Source organism: Carex rostrata, chromosome 20 (assembly GCF_964058835.1).
Source record: "Carex rostrata chromosome 20, lpCarRost1.2, whole genome shotgun sequence".
Classification (NCBI taxonomy): domain Eukaryota; kingdom Viridiplantae; phylum Streptophyta; class Magnoliopsida; order Poales; family Cyperaceae; genus Carex; species Carex rostrata.
Genome location: NC_135937.1, coordinates 483,106 through 504,694, shown reverse-complemented (window position 1 = coordinate 504,694; position 21,589 = coordinate 483,106). Strand labels below are relative to the sequence as shown.

The 21,589-nt window shown below is 34.0% G+C and overlaps 2 protein-coding genes and 2 non-coding genes across 4 annotated transcripts; 2 read left to right on the top strand and 2 right to left on the bottom strand.

Annotated features, from left to right (window-relative positions):
- The first annotated feature begins 6,051 nt into the window (after nucleotides 1-6,051).
- On the top strand, nucleotides 6,052-14,659 carry LOC144572167 (structural maintenance of chromosomes protein). Its single transcript, XM_078321605.1, has 18 exons — nucleotides 6,052-6,442; nucleotides 7,303-7,518; nucleotides 7,679-7,774; nucleotides 7,877-7,929; nucleotides 8,648-8,744; nucleotides 8,851-8,924; nucleotides 9,251-9,368; nucleotides 10,716-10,826; nucleotides 11,341-11,417; nucleotides 11,575-11,641; nucleotides 11,767-11,832; nucleotides 11,938-12,045; nucleotides 12,576-12,706; nucleotides 13,019-13,085; nucleotides 13,296-13,363; nucleotides 13,458-13,527; nucleotides 13,814-13,884; nucleotides 14,058-14,659. The coding sequence occupies exons 1-18, from the start codon at nucleotides 6,305-6,307 to the stop codon at nucleotides 14,455-14,457; spliced, it is 2,028 nt and encodes a 675-aa protein (XP_078177731.1). The 5' UTR covers nucleotides 6,052-6,304; the 3' UTR covers nucleotides 14,458-14,659.
- A 234-nt stretch (nucleotides 14,660-14,893) lies between these two features.
- LOC144572166 (dirigent protein 25-like) lies at nucleotides 14,894-16,262 on the bottom strand. Its single transcript, XM_078321604.1, has 2 exons — nucleotides 15,587-16,262; nucleotides 14,894-15,267 (listed from the first exon to the last, which is right to left on the bottom strand). The coding sequence occupies exons 1-2, from the start codon at nucleotides 16,214-16,216 to the stop codon at nucleotides 14,995-14,997; spliced, it is 903 nt and encodes a 300-aa protein (XP_078177730.1). The 5' UTR covers nucleotides 16,217-16,262; the 3' UTR covers nucleotides 14,894-14,994.
- A 198-nt stretch (nucleotides 16,263-16,460) lies between these two features.
- Nucleotides 16,461-16,534, top strand: TRNAR-UCG (transfer RNA arginine (anticodon UCG)). The gene has a single exon. It is a non-coding gene; the product is annotated as a tRNA-Arg (tRNA).
- A 68-nt stretch (nucleotides 16,535-16,602) lies between these two features.
- TRNAE-CUC (transfer RNA glutamic acid (anticodon CUC)) lies at nucleotides 16,603-16,675 on the bottom strand. The gene has a single exon. It is a non-coding gene; the product is annotated as a tRNA-Glu (tRNA).
- Between the last annotated feature and the right edge of the window lie 4,914 nt (nucleotides 16,676-21,589).

Sequence of the window (21,589 nt, the reverse complement as noted above, 5' to 3'; positions counted from 1 at the left end):
AGAAGTCAGAGCATTTATACCCGATTAGCTAATGGATTTGAACATGATTAATTATTTAAATCCGATTCGTTATTTTCTTACTCCTCCCTGACAAAAATTCTAGATCCACCCCTGTGTACAGGTCTTTATACCTATGTGTGCAAGTTTTTATACATTATATATCAAGTTTGTATACCTAACATTACTAAGGTTTTATAAATACTGAACATATCAACTCTTTGTGAAGACTGAATAGTTGACACTAGTTGGACTTTATTTTGAATTGAAATCTTTTATAAAAATGTTTTGTATCAAAGTTAGGATTAGCTAGTGTAAAATATTAAAAAAAATAATTGCTTAAACTTTTATTAATAGCAGTAACTCTATACCTAACATACCGACATACTTATTAATATCCAAACTAAAAAACAAAGTATCAAATGTATCTATAGTCTGGCAACATTTTATTAATGTCCAAATTGGTCATTTTTTTATCGGTTGGAATAAAAATTCTGACCGGTCAGAATCTTTGTTTTTCTTAAATATTTGTTAGATTACTTTTTTTGATGTATAATTAGCATAGTTATACTAAAATATAATAAATTATAGTAATTATATTAAATTACGCTAAATTATCTTTAATAGCACTAATTACGCTAAAGTACGTTAAATTACACTAAATTACGTTAAATTACATTGGTTTATATTAAATTATACTAAATTACGCTATTTCTTTAGTGTTTTGTCGTCGTTTTTCTAAGAATGTCGGGTAATTTAGCGTAATTAAATATTTTTCATAATTAACATCATCGTAATTTAACGCCATTGTAATTTAGCATAATTTAACGCAATTTAGCATAATTATACTAAATCATGTTTGATTACTTCTTTGATGTATAATTAGCATAATTATACTAAATTACGCTAATTATATTAAATTATGTTAATTACGCTAAATTATGTTAAATTACGTTAAATTACGCTAATTATGCTAAATTACGACGGTGCTAATTATATGTAATTTAGTACTAATTATACATCAAAAGAAGTAAATCAACAAATATTTTAAAAAAAAATTCTAACCAGCCAAAAAATGGCTAGTTTGAGCATTAATAAAAATGCCGCCAACCTATTGACATCAAGTTTTTATAAAGTCTCTAAAAATTAAAAGTGTAATTTTTATACATAAAATATCAGTATATATACTTAACATATCATGTTCTTATACATAATATGATAATATATCAAGAAGGAAAGAAAGAAACATAAAAACAAATATAATCCAAAAGTATTTTAATGTAGATCGGATTTGAAAGAAACAAATAGAATACAAGATGTTTGTAGTCTTAGATTTACAAGATTTTTCATAAATCGTTAGAAAAATAGATAAAATTGAACGAAGAAGAAAAATAAGGTTAGAGTGGGAAAAATGGCACGGCAGAGTCAACTCCGTCACGGAATGGCACGGCACGCGTGTTGGTTACGTATCGTGACTCGGGTGTTCCATGTCGTGATCATTCGCGTGCCGTGACCATCTTTATAAAATTTGACACAACACGCACGTCGCGTAAAAGATCTAGTCACATTATGCCATGTCGTCACGTGAGTTATGTGTAACTAGGACCGTTAAATTTTAATTAAATGAAGAATCTTGAATAAACTAACTTAAATTATGATCAAATGATTGCGTGAGTCACGCGAATCAAGTTTGATCACGACACGACATGGTACGACACTAGACTAAAGTCACAACATATTAGTCATGGTACAGCATCACATGTTTTTTCCACTCTAAACAAGGTATGTAAAAAAAATCTTTCTTTTCTAACGGGAGGCAAAAAATAAGATTATTGGAGATGAAGACCCAATTAAAATAAAAAAAAAACTAACTTAAACGTTTCTTATTATTTTAATCTTCTGCTTTATTCATTTTCTAAAAGTTATCCAGAAGATCAAAAGTTTTCTTCCAAAAAAAAGTTATCCAAAAGTCATCGGATCTTATAAATTTTATAATCTGTGTGGTAAGTATTGCATGGCAGTAGGGGTGTCAATGGGTATGGTACGGATCGGGTGGAGGTATTTTCATACCCATACCCATTAAAATTGACTTTACCCATACCCTACCCATACTCATTAAAATTTTACCTTACCCTACCCTACCCTTACCCGTTAATATTATCGGGTAACGAAACGGTAGCGGGCGATAACGGATAATATTAATATAATAATTAGTTTTATTATATTTTACAAATGAAATATCAAAAACTCATTCATTTCACAATATGTAATTGTATTTTTAATAAAAAAATAAAAATGATTGTGCAGTCAGTTCCAACTAAATTATTTTTTATAAATGAAGAAAATTCAAAAACACGAATATATATATTTAAGTGGGTTGGAAATTGAATTATATATATATGTAAATTTTATAGTTACCCTATAGGGTAACGGGTACGAAATAGTCATTATCCATACCTTTACTCATTTGATTAACGAATTTTTTTTTTACTCATACCCAATAAGCTAACGAAAAAAAATCTTATCCATACTCGCCTTATCGAATACGATACGGGTCAGATAAACAACTAAAAATGTACCATTGACACTAGGGGTGTTCAAACGGTCGGTTCGGTTTAAACCGAACTAAAATAATCAAACCGAACTTAAAACCGAAGTTTGAAAATCCAACCAAACCGACCGAACTAAAATAGCAAACCGAATTAAACCGAACCATTTAAACTGATTTAAACTTCGGTTTGTTCGGTTGAACCGAACTTTCTCAAAAATTAAAACTCAATACATCTATAATACTCAATTTAAACTTTGGTTTTGATTAATGAACCAATTTAAACTTCGGTTTTGATTAATGAACCAAAATAATACTAGAAGTCTTGACCCTATCAATAAAATCGGTCGGTTCGGTTTAATCGGTTTTGAGAAATCAAAACCGAACCGAACCATTTAAACCGAACTAAGTCACAAAATCAACCGAACCGAACCAATTCAACCGAACAACCGAACCATTTAAACCGAATCTTACCGGTTCGGTTCAAAACCAAATAAACCGAACCATTTGAACACCCCTAATTGACACCCCTACATGGCAGGTACTGCGATCATCATTCATCATATCGAATTACACCTTCAATTGAGTATAGTAGGATCTTATACATTTCTCTGGAGTGTTATATCTAACATGAATCGAAGTTGTAATGCGTGGTTTTATACTTATTAGTAGTTAAAGATAAGATTATATTTGTGCTTTTAATATTAAATATTTATAATAATTGTTGAGGTTATTATAACCTGCAATATCAAGTGTCGAATATTTTATATAAATATTCAAATTTGCATGTTTATATCAGATGTTTATAGTTACAATGATGTTTATTATTACTGTTGTGATATTCTATATCTAATATCATATACATATGTTTAAAATTCTATCATTATTTAATATTTAAATTACATTTTGAATTGTTAAGAACGTATACAACTTTTTTTTTTTTTTTTTTGAGTAAAGTTGGAGGTCAAACTACCCAACTGTTTTAATATTCAGGAAAGATTCTCATTCAAATTTTGAATATGCAACATTCCATAGAGAGCATTAAGAACATACACAGTTAAAGGTTTAAACTAATAATTGGGTGTTCATATTTAGTGTCATAGTATATTTTATATACTGATGCTATATGCAAAAATTTAAACTTGTACCACCAAGCATGTCTAATAAGCATCGTGGCTTTATACATGACATGACAAATATATGTGTATAATTAATTCTTGTATGTTTGTACTGTACAATTTGTATTCATTACACATTAAGTTCTACCATTTCAACCACAAATAATCTAGAACATTGTTTGAATTCATTAGACCTCTTATCGCAGCTCCCTTGTCTCTTATAATTACTCAATTGAACAATTGGCAGTACTTAACTTTCAACTAGGAGAAAGTTATTATTTTTCATATAAAAGAAATCAGAAATTACTAAGCCATAACTGCAAGTTTAAAAATAATTAAGATGCGCAGGGGCGGATTTATACTTACTTTCAGATGCCAAGTCATCTTTATAATTTTAAATTTTTTAATTACATGGGTTGAAATTTAATTTTTTTAAAGTTTTTATATAGTCCAGCTCATCTCATAAAATACTGTGGTTAAGATCTTATTTTTTTTGCTTAGAAGATCTTAGGTTCAGATCTTACTAATTACAAATTAATAATTATGTATTTTAAATTTCAGTCTCCCTTAACTAAATTTTCTAATTTCATTTCTGAAATAATAACACGGGTCAATTAATACGATTTATTGGCCAAATATTGGTCTCTTTCTAATCCTGAACCTTAAATTACAGATAAAAAAAACTCCAGGAAAAAAATTTTAACCAAAAATTGATATGAAACAAATACATCTCCTGCTGTTTGACACGTTCCCGATTTGTTATGGATGGCATTAAAAATAAAATAAAAATTCATACCACACTCTTTACCGAATTTAATTTCGGTCCATTAAATAATTCAGCTGTGTTGCATAGCTACTCCCTCTGCACTACTCAACATCTGTTGAATTATTGATCAGTTATATATGCTATAAAACGAGATCTGGTGCACAGTGCAGTTTTTGTTTGTATTGTTTTAAGAGGACGGTTCAAATGCCTCCATGTTTTTGTGCCTCCATCATGCCTCCATCTCTCTCTATCATTTTCAAAGTTCAAACAGTCGATTCGAACCGCTCAACCTAACCTCCATACTAAAATGTGTTTGGAGACCAAATTTTATATTTTTAGGAATTTTTTTACTATTTTTTTAGATATGTACAAAAATACTGTTTTTAGATGGTTCAGATTTACTAATTTTGTACCTATCTAAAAAAATAGTAAAAAAATTTCTAAAAATATAAAATTTGGTCTCCAAACATATTTTAGTATGGAGGTTAGGTTGAGCGGTTCGAATCGATTGTTTGAACTTTAAAAATAATGAAGAGAGATGGAGGCACAAAAACATGGAGGCATTTGAACCCTCCTCTTGTTTTAATACTGCCAACAAAAAAATTTGCCCACCTCCCTATTCTGGTACTTTTGCTGGTTTGATATTAATATGCGAAGATAAAATTTGAATTTTTTTTTTAATTTGTAATTTAAGTTAAATTTAGAGTTAAAATTAAAATAAATTCATTGAATTCTGATTGGTAATTATAATTAGAGGTTAAAGCATTGAAAATCACAAATTAGAACATGATTTTTTTATCTAATATCCAATTAACTAATAAGTTTGAATCCGATTAACTATTTAAATCTAATTTGCTATTTTTTTGCCCCTCTTCCGACGAAAATTCTGAGTCCGCCGTCCCTGTACTCACCTATGCCTACTATAAAAAATCAATCATGCAAATAAAAGACAAACAAAAATCTAATGTTTACTTAAAAACAACAGAAAATATATATGTAAAGTTTTGTGATTCTTAGAATTTAAATTTATATAGATTAAGTGTGAAAAATAAAATAAAATGATTTAGTTAATCATAAAATACTAATTATATATTCTTTTTTGAGTTAATGCAGACGATACAAATTCTATATATCTATTCCCGGAGGTCACGAAATTCACCAAAAAATTCTCTATTGTTATAATGCGAAAATCTGAATTCTTTTTTTTTTTTTTGGAGTTCACGCTACGGTAATCCGAGATTGAGAATATTAAATTTCTTTCGAGTTAACCCACTGGGTTGGTGAATGGTACGTGAATGCGTGATCCCCGGCGTACTTTACAGTTTACAGTGACCCGGGAAGGCGTGGAGCTCACACGTCAGTCAGAGAGAACTCCCACAAACATGGGCCCACTTTCCGTCCGAGTCCGGATCCTCTGAGATAACTCAATTTTTGAGTTTGGATTCAGATCGTCCGATCAGAATCTGGACCAATCAGGCTTCAGGCACGAGGTGGAATGCACGGTAATCCTTTAATATTCGTGTCAAAACAGATCGGACGGTCTGGATTTAAGTTCAAATTTGAGTCACCATATGAATTCCTGTCCCTGTTCTGACTCATATATACCGACAATTTGTACTTCTTTTTTTTTTTTTTTCACAAAAACGATCTCGAGATCGAGAAATCACGACTTTTTTTTGGGTTCAATTGTATCAATTTGTAATCAGCACAGAGATTCCGACTGCTTGCATTTCACTCTCTCGACTCTCAGCTACCTTTCTTCCCCTTTCCCCCTTTCTCTCTCTCTCTCTCTCTCTCTCTTTTAAAACCTTGGCAGCGGTTGCTGAGTCTACCTCTCTCTCTCTCTCTCTCTCTCTATATCTATTCTCGTAAGTTATGTCGTCGTGGATTCGAAACGCGGTGAGCAAGGCGGTAGAGGCGGGAGGGAAGGTCAAGACCTACGCCGACACCGTGGCGACTCAAGCCGGGAATGCTGTTTCTGGGGGCGCCAAGCTTCTTTTCCAAGATCACCTTGTAATTCTTTTCTTTCCCTAAATCTCCCCCTTTATCTAGTTGTTTATCCATCAAATTAAGAAAGTTCTTCTGTTTCTGAGCTCTAATTTGACCGATTGATTGATAATTTATGGAGGGGATTAGTTTGGAGATAGACCCGTGTAGAGGAAGGAGTTTTGTTTGCCTCAATGAATGCTTTATTATTCTACAAAGCACTCAGAATTTGTTTTTGTATGGCAACTGTACCAGACTAAATAGTGGTATTTACTAACTAGATTTACTTGCACAAGGGAATAACTAGTATGTAAGTGCCCTGCCAACCATTGCTTATGGCTAGCACAATGACTTATGTTTGACAAACCGAGCTTGATTGAAAGGTCCCTACTATTTTATTCACAGACAAGTGTTTTTTTAATCTGGAAATTGTAATGGAAGCTATGCATATCTTTTTTTTTTTTCAATCTATCATTGCCTTTTAGCTTTAATATAATAAAGGAATGATGCATTTTATCTCATTTATAACTTTATTTTTTTACTTAAAAATATGAGATAGATTCCGCAATGATACTAGATTAGGATAGGGTTTGTTCTAAACAAACTTCTGTTGAGGTATAATAGACATATTGATGCCTTGTATGAGGGGATATAATTGTTCTGTGATATAGTTTTGTACTTTGACGCGATGTAAAATATCTCTGGCTCTCCCTGCTGTGCATGAATACCAATGGTCTGTTTATTCAAACCTAGAAAGTTGGAAGCCCTTTATCCATTTTACTTTATTCCTTGAGGTTATATTTAAACAAACAGAAATAGACAGTATAAACCACAATACTTATACCAAACTATAATTTGAATTAGTATGACGTCAATTATTATTTTAGGGAATGAGAAACTATAGAAGTTTCAAGCAAACTGTGAAAAGGTTAGAAGAGGTGGCTGTGTCTTGCCGTGGTGTTGAAAGGGTTCAACTCTTGAAACGTTGGTTGATGGCACTCAAGGAGACTGAAAATTATGAAAATGCCCCTGCTGATGAGAAAAGTGTCGAAACATCCCAGGCCTCCGCTGAGCCCATCACTTCTCCTAGAAAGGCTCCTTTGGTGAGTGAGTTTAGGCTGTAATATTTTATTTTTTTCCCTGCCTTGTCAAAATTGTGTCATTATGGAGGTGGTTGTTGAGGAGATTGATGAAAGAATATTGAATGTCTTATTTTTATTTACTGACCAATACATATTATTTTCTTTTTCATTCTTGGCACAGGTTTTATTTTTTGATCCTGAGAGTGGACAGGAGCCAGTGGGCTTTCGCGAGGTGTTCTTATACAGCCAAGCACTCGAAGGCATTACACTCTCCATGGTAAGCCTGTTACAATGAGATCTTTTGTCTTCTTGGTGTGTGTGTGTGCGAGAAGGTGAGAAAGATTGTTTGTTGTCATCATTTAGTTAATTATTGATACAGATATTGGAGGCTCCAACAGAGGAAGAGGTATCCCTTCTTTTGGACATCTTTAGGTAGTGCCATCAACCTTCTCTTCTCATTTATTTTTTCCTTCTGTGCAACTTTATTAATTTATTCTAGAAAAAGATACAAGATGAAACCTAAAAGAAATCACTGGAAGGAGGCTTTGACCTTTTGTTAGTTTTAAAAGGCCAGTATTACAGATAATTTCAAACATGCATAAAAGTATTAGGTCTAAATTATGAAATGGTGAAACTAAACCAAAGAATATATTAATGTATTAGTAAAAGCATCACTGTGTTTACATGGAAGTTAGTATGAGGTGAAGTTCACCAAGGGTGTTGGCGAGCTGAACCTCAAAAACAATCGAATTGGCTTTATTGACGAATTAAAACCATTAATCTCGATCTACTTGATGAGCCAAAACATTACATACCCATTTTCTCATTTTGTGAGTTTGTTTTGTGTTAAGATCAGGGGTTTGAAATTATTGACGGGTTTGGAAAATGTCGCTTAAGCCAATGTGATGGGTTTGGAAGTTAAGATCACGAATCTTTTTGGTGATCTTAAGCTCATACTAGCTTTACTAATATTATTGAACTAAGGTACTGGTTTTAGAGCCTAATTAACAGCATGAGGCCTCACTTTTAGCTTCTCAAATAAGATATGGATGTTTTCTTAGGGACTTTTTTGCACCTTTTTATAATTTAGAGGATTTCTTTTAAATCTTTATTTTATTTTGTCTCACTTTAATTTTTTTCGTGTTATAAGCATCTGTCTGACAGGAGGGAAAGAAGTACACAATGCAGTAATAAGTAGCATACAAGATCTGGCCAAAGTTTTTTCTAACTACAAAGAAGAAGTCTTGGTATAATTCACTTTTCATTTTATTTGCTTGTGTCTTTTATAAATTTTGTCTGCTATCTGCTCAAGCCTGTTTGTATATTCTGGTTCAATCCTGATTCAATTTGCAGGTGAAGGGTGAAGAACTACTACAGTTTGCTCAAGGTGCTATTTCTGGGTTGAAATTGAGTGCTGACGTGGTCAGGTTGGTAATTGTTTTATAGTACTAACTAGTCAACTTTTTTTTTTTTTTTTTTCCAATATTTTTCTGGTGGCCTCTAGTTGATTTTAAATGTTTACTAGCAAAGAAACTCAAAAGAAAAGGAGCTTATAAGTATTGCCCGGTTTGTTATGTGCCAATTAGATTATATCTTCATGCATCTTAGGTCCCTCATTGTCTTTGTTTTGATATGGGTATTCACCGTTGCTTTGCGTACTTCATAACTTTTTAATAAAAATGTAAACTCCAGAGAAAAAAAAAATTATAAACCTAGCTAAAACAGTGAACCAAATAAACATGCTCTCATTCAGGTTGGATGCCGAGGCGTCAAGAATTGAAGTAAAGATCAATGAACTGGAAGCAACACAAGCAAAATCTACCATAAATGACGATATAGCATCGGACAAGACAGCTCTTGCCACTGTGGAGGTAGTTCTAATATTAATAATTCCAAAGTGTGTTTGGTCCTTTTTTTATCATTTTGAACAGAACCACTATTGTGACCTTATATGTATGCATGCACAAATTTATGCTTTGATATGTGCATTATGGATGAATTTAGGGGTGTAAACGGAGCGAATTCGGAGTGGTAATGCTAATGCCAAATTCGTATCCCCTTTGAATGAGCGGATACAAATACAAATAGTAAACGGATGTCAAAATTTGAAACCAAATCCACCTTAAACGGATATGAACACGGAGCGGATAATCCACGAATATAGATTCGAATACGAATTATCGGATAATCAATATGAATTTTAACACACAAAAATTAATTAACAATTTGAAAAAATGAAAATGAATGAATAACAAGGTTTTCTGTTAAAAGATGATTCATTACTGGAAATCCATGTTACATCAATGACATAATAAATGGCTCAAATTTCAACCAATAGGTATGATGGCTATAAGCATCCTTTCGTCAGGTTGCACCTGGAGCTACATTTAAAATCAATGTGCCAGCCTCAAATCAATGGAAAACCACTAAAAACTAGCACGGTCCATTGCACAAACTCATAGAACGGGAACATGCGCAAAAGTTAAAAGAAGAAGAAGAAAAAACAGAAGTCCGGATGTCCGGATTGTATTTAGCCCCACAAAGAATAGAGGTTAGGGAGAGAGAGTATATAACACTATGGACTTTGGATGCTTCAAACGCTGGAGAGCGCGGAGAGAGGTGAGAGAAAGGAGGGCGGTGGATTCGGAGGTGGGTTCCAGATATCCGATCCGTTTCTGCACCATCTAAGTTATCCATATCCGAATCCAGTTATATTCTTCTTATATAAAAGTTATCCGAGTTTGGATCCGCCAAATTATCCGACCCGTTTATCTGTATCCGGACTATTAGCGAATTCGGAGTGGATTCGGTCGGATAAAACTGGATCTGTTTTCAGCCCTATGGAAGATTGTATGTATTTTTGCTATGAAAATGCACATATGCTACATCCATTAAGGGTGTGTGCATGATGGACTTATCTATGTGATGTACATTCATCTATGCAATGTGCACGTGTGCATGATGTAATTTTTGCATGGATGAATATGTTTTTCAAACTTTTGTTTTAAAATTGGATGTTTAGGTTTTCTCATTTGCAAGTGAGCAACTTTGTTATCTATTTACAGTTCTGCGTTATACATATTTTATGTATGCATTTTGCATAGGAAGTGTAAAGATCTGTCCGTGCGTGCAGTGTGCATGATGTGCTTCTCTACGTGCATATGTGCATGCCAATTTAATCTGCCTTAATCTTCGTGATTTTTAATTTTTGTAAATAGGCACTCAGAAATGCACTTGCTGAAGCACGGTTGTGCTACAAAATGGAAATTATTGCGCTGAAGAAGAAAACAATTTCCACTGGAGACTCATCAGAAGTGCATTCTCAGAAGGTATCTCTTGTTTTATCTACCTCACGTGTTAGGTTTTGATTACTTGAAGAATAGAAAGTTACTGTTTTATTCTGTTAGCTTATCTTTCTTGTTAGAGGTAATGTCATTGCATTCTGCAAAATGTCAACATATGATTCATTCATTTGTTATACTCCAGCGAATTGGAATATCATGCATACATCTGCAAAGCGCGACGATACTATGCATACCATTATGAAACATGAAAACAATTTCGTCATACCCCCACCCTTAAACTACTTGCTTAATAAATGCGCCCTCAAGTGGCTGCCGCCTCGTTTATGTGATTGTTTATATGAAAATGAGGGAGAAGAGGATAATTACCACATTCTGAAAGAAATAAGGAGAAGATGTTTTTGTTTTTGTTATTATTATTATATCTAGTTGGTACTCGATACACACAGTATTTTGCTGCTTGTAGGGGCTCTCACATAAATTCGTACCTCGGAATGCTATTGCATGAATGCATTTGATTTGGAATTTAATTATTTATTAGGTTGACAAGCTGAAGGTGTTAGCACAATCTCTTGCCAATTCTTCCTCTAAGGCTGAAAAGCGTATTTTAGACCACAGGTCAATCCTCTCCCCCTTCCCACACAAAAAAAGAAGGAAAAGCAAAAAGAAGACAGGAGAAAGATTCTGATTTAGTTGAATTTTCTTTATTTTATTAGAAGTGAAGTGCACTAAGCTGTTTGTTTTTTTTCCTTTAAATTCTCCTAAATAAAAATAGGCGTCAGAAAGAGGAGGCACTTAACTTCCGTGTAAAAAAGACCAATGAAGTCGGTGTGGTTGAACAGGTAATATCCATCCTGTTAGTTCAGTTTAGTGATGTACTGGTACTGGTTTGAATTTCTATTTAACCAGCATATACTGTCAATATACAGATCTAGTTCTAAAATTTATATTATTTATTATAAAAAAGGAGCTGGTAGCTGAAATAACCGAGCTTGAAAAGGAAAGAGATGAATTGGAAGCTAAATTAAAGAAGGTAAATGGATAATTAAATTTAAATATGACTTCTGTACTTTAATACACCATTGCTAATTTGAACATGGTTATGTTCATTTGGAATTTCAATTTCTCCTAAATTCAGGTCAATATATCCTTAAATGCGGTAAACTCACGCCTCAAGAAAACAAGGGAAGAAAGAGACCAGTTCGATGAAGCTAGCAACCAAATTGTACTGCATCTTAAAACAAAGGTTCTTATTCTGTTCTTTGATGGAATTCTTTGTCTACCCTTTGAGCTTTTCTTCTTTGCAACCAAACTGTCTATTTGCAGTTTTATGCATATTTGCCAGTTAGCATCACTCCTTTAAAAAGTAGTCTGTGCGTTTCTAGTAATTTGAGTATCTAAAAGAGTTATTCAAGGGTCATTAATGCAAATGAGAATTTATGTCCACAAAGTTGAAGCCTATCCACCTAGTTTTACATTTTTAAATGTTGGCTTCTGGAAACCCTAATTTTAATTAAATTTGTTGACTCCCCAGGTATCTTAAAAGACATCTGCATACCTAGGATGCAGGGCCATGGAATATCTTTTGTATTCAACTCTGGAAATTAATCTTTTTTATTTCATTAAATCACATCTTTGATTTAGTAGTTGTGCATCTCAGCAATTTCTAATGGCAAGTAAAAAAATCATAATCATTTATGGGTGTGTTGCAAATTGAAATCTCTAAAAGGCAAAACTATGTGAAACTTCTTCTGACCTCATGTACTTGACATGTAGGAGGATGAGCTGGCTCGGTCAATTGCATCCTGCAAAGTAGAATCGGAGATCGTGAATACCTGGATTAACTTCTTAGAGGACACCTGGCACCTCAAATCAACTTATACTGAAACAAAGGAGAAGATATCCAGGTCAAAGCAAATTCTATTGTTTAAAAGCAAACTCCTCACATGTGTTGTTACACACACACAAAGTCACACAGAAGTAAGAATTGGATAGACCAAAAATAGGGAAGTTGTAAAAACAGAAGAAACTTACATTTTGCAGGGGAAACTTATTCAGTTGGTCGTAGTCTTGATCAGTAATTCAGTATTGAAGACTTACATACTTCACATGTTTATGAATAGAATGAAGTTAGTGATGCAATTTCAACAATATTTTATTACTGTAGCATGTTCTATCTGTTTACTAATTACACTCCTCTTCATTTTTCTTGTCTGAAGTGAGGAATTGGAGAAGAGTAAGAAACGCTTTGCGGAGGTCACAAACCATCATCTTGTTGAATTTAAGGTTTTCTTTCACCTTATAAACTCTCCCAAAGCATGTTTTTCTAAATTTGTTCTACTGGGCCCACCATCCCTGCCAGGTTTTTTTTTAATAGAGTTCAAGGGGATGCATACAATTTTGTGGGTGTGTACTTGTGTTAGAATAGAATTTTTTTTTTTTAACTGTTGATTGTGTATTTGTGCATTACTTTCTATGACTGCATTTGTTGCTCAGGAAATGCTGGGCCCTGCTATTGGCCGCATCAGAACATTTGTGGATAATTTGCATGTTATTAGTGAGAGGTTACTTTTAACTCTGAATTATTACCCTTTTTGTTCGGTAATTTAGCTGTAGTTTGTTCAGACCTAAAAAATACATTTTAATAATGCTGCACAGGTCTGAGACGGTAGAAGAGTTAAATCCCAAGAAGTACCTTGAGGAGGAATACTTGGAAACTGAGAAAAAGGTAGTCTAATTATAATTTAAAATCATTTTCCATTGCAAGTAACATTGTATCATTTATTTGCTAAGCATGATGGTCCATTGCAAGTTAATGAAACAAGAAAGAAAGAGAATAAACCTGATATTAGAAAGAAAATAAACACACATTATGAGAACTTAAGTTGCCCACCAAATAAACTGTTGGGAAAAGATAAACCCGATAAACACTTGCATAAACAAAGAAATACAGTTCAATTACACTCAGTTCTTGTTTTCCCTTTCGTTTCGACACTAATATATCGATTTTCCAGATTGTGACTCTATTTGGTGTGGTTGATCGCATGAAGGATCTATTTTATGCCGAGCAAGGGGACACTTCTAGGTAAATGAGGAATTGAAATATTCATTGCTGTTAGAAATGAACACAAAATTATCCTAAACTACTAAATCAGTACATCTCAATGCATTTAATTGGAAATCAAAAGATTCACTGCATATTTCATCTGTACTTATTTGTTTATTATGTTACTCTTTATAACTTGTCTATCACTATAGGAAAGAAGATCCCAACATAAAAGTGCTTTTTGTTGAGATCGAAAAATTGCAAGAGGAATTTGATTCAATTGCAAGGCCAAAATTAGAAATTGAATCTCCAAAAGGAAAAACCAAAGCTAAGGATAAGTCACAAGCAAGTGCATCTGATGAACCTTCCAAAGCCGAGGATAAGTGGCAAACAAGTGCATCTGCCAAAGGCAAGGTTCCAAATTCACCCAAACCAGCTGAAATGAACTCGCCAAAATCTCCTGTACCAGTCAAACATGATTTGGACCCTGATACTGATCTCTCGAAATTTGAACTGGAATTTGGAAAAGAAGGTAAAGACTATTCAGCTGATGAAATTAGTGGATGGGAGTTTGATGAGCTTGAGGAGGAACTAAGGTCTGAATCAAAATAATTTTAAATATATTTAATTTGTGCATGTAAACTATATTCTGTTTAAGTGAATGCCATCGACAAAATTTTAACTGTTGAAGACATGTTGGGTAGAGTTGTAAAATGCCAAAGTCGGGACTAGCATTGTCGTGTATATAATTTGTTTGTTTCTTGTACTATGCAAACAAAGATACAACCGTTATATGTCATATTTGGTTTTTTAATTCTTATACATTTCTTTCTAGTTTTGGTATTTTTTTTTTTGCTTCAGCTGTTCCTCGTGTACGGTATACCATGTCAACAATAAAGCATGGAGATGGAATACCTTGCTGCAATAAATTAATTCATGGTCATAAATTAACCTATTGATGAAATCGGGAGAACTGTTGCTCATATAACATCATACAAGTTGGGTGAAATCAAAGGGACAATTGAAACTAAGACATGAACACTTAAATAAAGCCCCACTCCCGTATCATTGGTATAAACGAAAATTCACACTCCTTTGACATGAAATAAAAGAGAACAAAAAACGGGTAGGCACAACTTGAAGCAAATTCTAGTACGTAAGATAAACTGAAAATTCCAAGACGGTCTCGACACCATCAGTCTCATGTTGTGTTGCTGCTGAATGGACAACTGCCACCTTGGCAAAGCCATGCGCATCAACGTACTTCCCAGTGCCACCGACAATCGCCAAGTGGGACTCTGAGTCAATAGTGCGGTGGACCCCAAAGAAGCTTATGCTATCAGCGTACTCATTAGCCTTGAACATCGTTGTCAGTGCTAGAGTCTGGCTTGATCCATCTAACGAGCTGGCCACATAGAATCCCTGATAATTGAAACATCAGCATATATTATTATATTATATTATATTATATTACATCAATAGAAGTGAGAATGTGAGATAGTCTCAGAGATAACCATATGGATAAAGGAATGAAGGAGCCAGGTTAATTAGCACGAGTCCAGACTCCAGAACGGTAAAATACCGCAATATAATACAAAAGGTTGTATGATATCTTGTCATAGATTGGTAACATAAACATACTGTACTATACTACTATATACTATATACTGTACGCCGGCAGAGACCGGAGATCATTTTAACTAAGAAAAAGTATGAAAGTAGAGGGGTATTTATAGAAAACCTGCGCCTTCCCCGTTGCCCCTGATCCGAGCTCTGGTCCCTCTGTTAGCTCATCATCAACCACTGTCATTGACCCAAAAAGCAGTTTCTGCAATGTGGTCCCCTCCGGCAGGCTGCCTCCAGCGAAAAAAGGTACACCATTAGCATTTCCATTGCCGTTATTTGTGTTGACGGCATTTGTGGTGCCCCCGAGACCGGTGAGAAATGGTATGTTGTTGTTATTAATGGCCCCACTGTTGCCGCTATTTACATTGACATTACTATCAAGAGGTAACACCGCACCATTTGGACGTGCAAAAGGTAACTGTGAGCTGACTGCCACATCATCAACTATACCGGCCACGATTCGGGCTGATGGGTTGGACCCACCGAGTATATCATGCATAAAGAACGTGAGCGGTTGATCCCCAGTTTGTGGTATGCCGGTTGAAGCAACGGGCGCAGAGGCCGGTGAGATCGCTGTGGCAGCTGGGCTGGCTATAGGGGACTCAGCAGTGGGGTCAGAGGTTAAGATGCGACTGGCATGTGCAGTGGCGATTAAGAGGAAGAGTGTAAAGATAGAGAGGGAAATCGATGGAGCTTGTTTTTGCATTTTGAGAGGTTTTTGGAATTTGTTAAGATGGCTGATCATGAAGAGAGTATGCTTTGAATATGTTTTGTGTAGTGATGTTGCTTGGCCTTGTTAGCTTTGGTCGCCTGTACTGTATTAATAGAATGACAAAGGTTGGTTAAGGGTTAATGGAGTGGGTTTAGGTGTATTTGTTGAACTTCTCCGACTCCACGTCTCCACCTGAACTGATACACACTAATTGAGTAATTGGAGATCCATGTTTAAATTAGAATTAATAGTAATACTTCACTTAATCAAACAAAAAGACCGCATAGCGCAGTGGATTAGCGCGTCTGACTTCGGATCAGAAGGTCGTGGGTTCGACTCCCACTGTGGTCGTTTTTAATTTTTTTCTTATCACTTCCGCAGCAAACGAGTGATCGGAAAAACTCAAATATAAAAAATTATTCCGTTGCCGGGACTCGAACCCGGGTCTCTCGGGTGAGAGCCGAGTATCCTAACCAGCTAGACTACAACGGATTTGATAGAATGCGCAACTTGTACATATTTGTTCATTTGCAGAAATTTACCCAACTCACTCACTTATAAAAATGCATCATCACTTCAATGAGAAAAGGAAAACAAAGAGAGTATAAACTGCGTTTTTCAACTCAAATTTCAAGATTCACACTTTATCAACAATTTACATAAAATTTACACTTTAATTTTTATGTAATGTATTTTTGTCAAGTAAGCTCAAGGGAAAAATACAATTATTAGCACGGCTCTTAAATAGTGTTGTAAAAAATGGCCGTTTAAGTCAATTAACCTTCTAATTAGTCGTTAGCGTAGATCGAATCATCAAATTTTTTCAAATAATTAACTGATTATTCTTGATTAATAGCTTAATAGTATCTATCCGTCTAATGAGTACATGCCGTTATTTACAACACTTGCTCTTAAATATGTTTGTGTAACTTCCAGCCATTTGTTGAAATTTTCTTGAGACGTTATAATACTCGTCTGGATTCTGATTTGCTAGTATCATGCGGCAAGTAGACACCAAAATGTGTTGCCTAAATTTAATTTCTGAGTGGACTAAAAGTAAATTTGAGTTGTGAAAGGAAGAACGAAATGATCTTGTTACCGTATTAAAAAAAAAAAAAATGATCCTGTTACCAAACGAATTATTTTAGTCTGTCCCCTTGTTTTTTTATAAACGATCAAATAAAATTTGACAACATTATTATTAAGTCTATAATACTTTGACAATAACAAGAGAGTCCAGTTGAATCTAATGGAAAGAAATTCATTATTAGTGAACTAAAACCACTCGTAACTTTAATGATATTTATAAAAAAAAAAATACCGTCAATATTCTACAAGTTATATTTCAAACAAAAAAATAGTTAGATTCAACAGAAAGCTAGGATGAAGCATTGGGGGGGTTATGACTTATGAGGAGAAGCAATTGTATACTTTGTGCGAGTTCAAATGTTCAGGTACTGCACATCTCCTTTCTCCTTTCCGTATGTAACCTGTAACTTACAAGTTGGTCAAACAACTGCACTTATTGGCAACTGGCAAAGGCGTACCAGAGGCATTTTTAATGGCAACTGCACTTAGTAGAAGTTTTAAGGAAGAGCTTGAACTCAAATACTCAATACAGACATTGACATGCCTGTCTTTGTCGTCCAGACTCCAGAGAGACTAACATTTGCTGCTAATGCGCATACACAATTGTTTATTGTTCCCTTCACTTGCTTCTTCTTTCTCCTTTTCTATTGTTTACTTTTATTTAACGTGTGAGTGGGATCATGTTATGTAATGTAGGTGTTGAGTTTTGAGATGCAAATATGAGGAGAATTTTTGAATTTTTTTTTTTTATATTTTTACAAGTCTGGTGTTTCCCTTTTATACATGCCTATCTCAATTTACCGTTGGTACTCAGACAGTGGTACCTAACGGTACAATCATTTAATTATCCTATTTACACTTTAGCCCTTTTTTCCTTATTTTACATTATTACCCTTCTATTCTTCAATTATTCTCAACACTCCCCCTCAAGCTAGGATTATAGATGTCGAGTAATCCTAGCTTGCTTGTGATTTCTTCAAATGGTTTTGGATCTAATCCTTTTGTAAATACATTCGCTAGTTGATCTCCACTTCTAACAAATGGTGTTTCTATTTCCTTGGCTTGGACCTTCTTCCTAATAAAATGACAATCAACTTCTATGTGTTTGGTCCGTTCATGAAATACGGGATTTTGAGCAATGTGACGTGCGGAGTTGTTGTCACAATACATCTTCATGGTTTGATCATTGTTGATTCCCATGTCTTTGAGCAATTGCTTGAGCCATATTAGTTCACTTGCGGTTGATGCCATGGCTCGATATTCCGCTTCTGCGCTTGATCGTGCCATGACATTTTGCTTCTTGCTTTTCCATGTGACTAAATTTCTGCCTACAAATGTGCAAAAGCCGGTGGTAGATTTTCTATCAAAGCTACCGGCCCAATCTGCATCGGAATAGCCACATACTGCATTAGAACTATTATTCTTCATCCATATTCCCTTTCCGGGATTTCCTTTTAAATACCTCAAAATTCTGTTTATGGCCTCTAAATGTGGTGTTCTTGGTGAATGCATAAATTTGCTAACTTGACTTACAGAAAATGAAATATCCGGACGGGTTACCGTGAGATAAATTAATTTTCCTACAAGTCTTTGAAATTTGTTTATATCTTCTAAAGGTTCACCATCTTCGGTATTTAGTTCATACTTACTATCTATTGGTGTAGAGGCCGGTTTACAACCTAATTTACCGGTTTCTTTTAATAAATCTAAAGTATATTTTCTTTGTGAAATTAATAGGCCTTTGTTGGAAAAAGCTACTTCTATTCCCAGAAAATATTTTAAATATCCTAAATCTTTAATGTCAAATTTTTCTTTCAATTGGGATTTGATTTTCCTAATTTCTTCTAGATTATTTCCGGTAATTATTAAGTCATCTACATATACTAACACAAGAGTTGTATTATTTCCTTCAATTTTTGCAAACAATGAATGATCGGCATTGCTAATTTTAAAATTGCAAGAAATTAAATATGAGCTAAGTTTGACATACCATGCTCGTGGAGATTGCTTCAATCCATATATTGATTTGTTTAATCTACAAACAAGATTAGCATTTTTTTCTTTTACATGACCCGGTGGTAGGGTCATATAAACCTCTTCCTCAAGTGTTCCTTGAAGAAATGCATTTTTGACGTCCATTTGATATAGGTTCCATCCATTGTTTACGGCAATGGAGAATAAGACCCTAACGGTATTCATTTTTGCAACCGGTGCAAACGTTTCATTGTAATCTATACCATAGGTTTGTGTAAATCCTTTGGCCACTAACCTTGCCTTATACCGTTCTATGGTACCATCACAATTATATTTAATTTTGTAAACCCATTTGCACCCAACGGGTTTTTTATTTTTTGGTAATAGAACAATTACCCATGTTTTATTTTTTTTCTAGAGCTTTTAGCTCTTCTTTCATGGCCTTATTCCACGTTGATTTTTGAATGGCTTCTTGGTAATTTTTTGGTTCTACTTCTTTTTCTATGGTAGTAAGGAAAGCTTGGTATGAAGGAGAAATTTTATTGTATGAAGCAAAATTTTGTATTGGATATTGCACGGTATAAGTTACATAATCTCTAAGTCTAGTAGATGGTTGTGAAATTCTAGTTGTTCTTCTAGGTCTCGAATTAGTTTCTACTTCGGTTTCATTTGCATCATTTTCATTTTCATTTATTTCTTCTTCGTGATCACTTGTATCATGTTCATTTTGAACAAAGTTTTGATTTTCAAGATAGGATATCATGGGGTTTATATTTTGACAAGTCATGAGGTTTATATTTTGACAAGGTGTTTGAATTTCTCCCCCTTTTTTGAAATATGGTTCATTTTCAAAAAACGTAACATTTCTAGAAATAAATAATTTTTTATTAATAGGATCATAACATTTGTATTCTTTTTTAAAAGAAGAATATCCTAGGAACATAGTTTTGGTGGATACAAAATCTAGTTTGTCTTTTCTTTTAATATGTACAAAACTTGTGCATCCAAATATTTTTAAGTGATCGAAGGTAATTTTTTGTTGGTAGAGAATTTCTAGTGGGATTTTATTTTCTAGTCTTGAACTTGGTAATCTATTAATCAAGTGTGTAGAACAAAGTATAGCATCTGACCAATATATTTTAGTGACATTACTTTGAAACATTAACGTTCGTGTCATTTCTAACAAATGTCTATTTTTCCTTTCCGATACTCCATTTTGCTTGGGTGTATTAATACACGTCGTTTGATGTATAATTCCTTTTTCTTTAAAGAAATTCGCAAAATTTTTATTTATAAATTCAGTCCCATTATCCGATCTAAATATTTTTACTTTAGTATTAAATTGATTTTCTATAAGATAAAAAAATTCCTTGAAATTGTTAAAAACTTCATCTTTTGATTTGAGTAAATATAACCAAGTAGTTTTTGAAAAATCGTCAATAAAAGTAACAAAGTATTTGAATCCATTATACGATTCAATTGGGACCGGTCCCCAAACATCCGAATGGATCAAATCAAACATAGGTTTACTTTTACTAATAGAATTATGAAAAGGAAGTTTTGTTTGTTTTGCTAACTTGCAAACTTCACAATTAGTACAATTTGAGCTTTTACAATCCAAAATAAAATTTAAAATCTTGTCGGAGGGATGCCCAAATCTTCTATGCCAAAGATCAATGTCGATGGATTTAGCGGAAGCACAAAGATAATTTTTCCGGTTCAAAAAATAATGTCCATTTTCAAGAAATCCTTCACCAATCTTCGTCCCGGTTTCCCGGTCCTGAAATACAACGTTTTTACAAGAAAAAATTACATCACAATTTAATTCTTGTGTTAATTTTTGTACCGAAAGTAGGTTTATAGGAAAAGTTTTCAAATATAACACATTATATATTTTTTTATTACAAAACATAGCTTCACCTATTCCATTTATTTTCGCCTTCATACCATTGGCTACCAAGACAAATTGGTTATTCTTGGTCATGTCTAAATTTCTTAGCAATTTTTGGTTACCAAACATATGATCAGTGGCTCCACTGTCAATAATTATTTTATCTAACAAATTTAAATTTTTTGAGTGTGAAGAGATACCAGAGAAACAGGGGTTCTGTTTTGCTAGCAACACGGACATCTGCTGGAGAAGTGACTGCAGTTGATCAGCTGTGACTGCTGACCCGTTTGGGCCTAACCCGCCAGCGAAAAAGCCAACTCCAGGGTCATTTGCACTATGCTGTCCAGTTGGACCCGTTAACTGCAGGCCGGGCAGACCCGTTAAGGCAGAAGATGACCCAGCGTACTCTCCACGCGGTGCAGCCACATCTCCACGCGAATTTCCCCCACGCG

What these genes read in the sequence shown, in the direction of transcription:
- LOC144572167 (XM_078321605.1), top strand. Translation starts at nt 6,305, where the DNA reads ATGTCGTCGTGGATTCGAAACGCGGTGAGCAAGGCGGTAGAGGCGGGA. An exon ending in CAGAAGTGCATTCTCAGAAG is followed by an intron (nt 10,827 to 11,340) that starts GTATCTCTTGTT and finishes ATTATTTATTAG; the next exon opens with GTTGACAAGCTGAAGGTGTT. An exon ending in ACTTGGAAACTGAGAAAAAG is followed by an intron (nt 13,528 to 13,813) that starts GTAGTCTAATTA and finishes TCGATTTTCCAG; the next exon opens with ATTGTGACTCTATTTGGTGT.
- LOC144572166 (XM_078321604.1), bottom strand. Translation starts at nt 16,216, where the DNA reads ATGATCAGCCATCTTAACAAATTCCAAAAACCTCTCAAAATGCAAAAA. An exon ending in GGGCAACGGGGAAGGCGCAG is followed by an intron (nt 15,268 to 15,586) that starts GTTTTCTATAAA and finishes TTCAATTATCAG; the next exon opens with GGATTCTATGTGGCCAGCTC.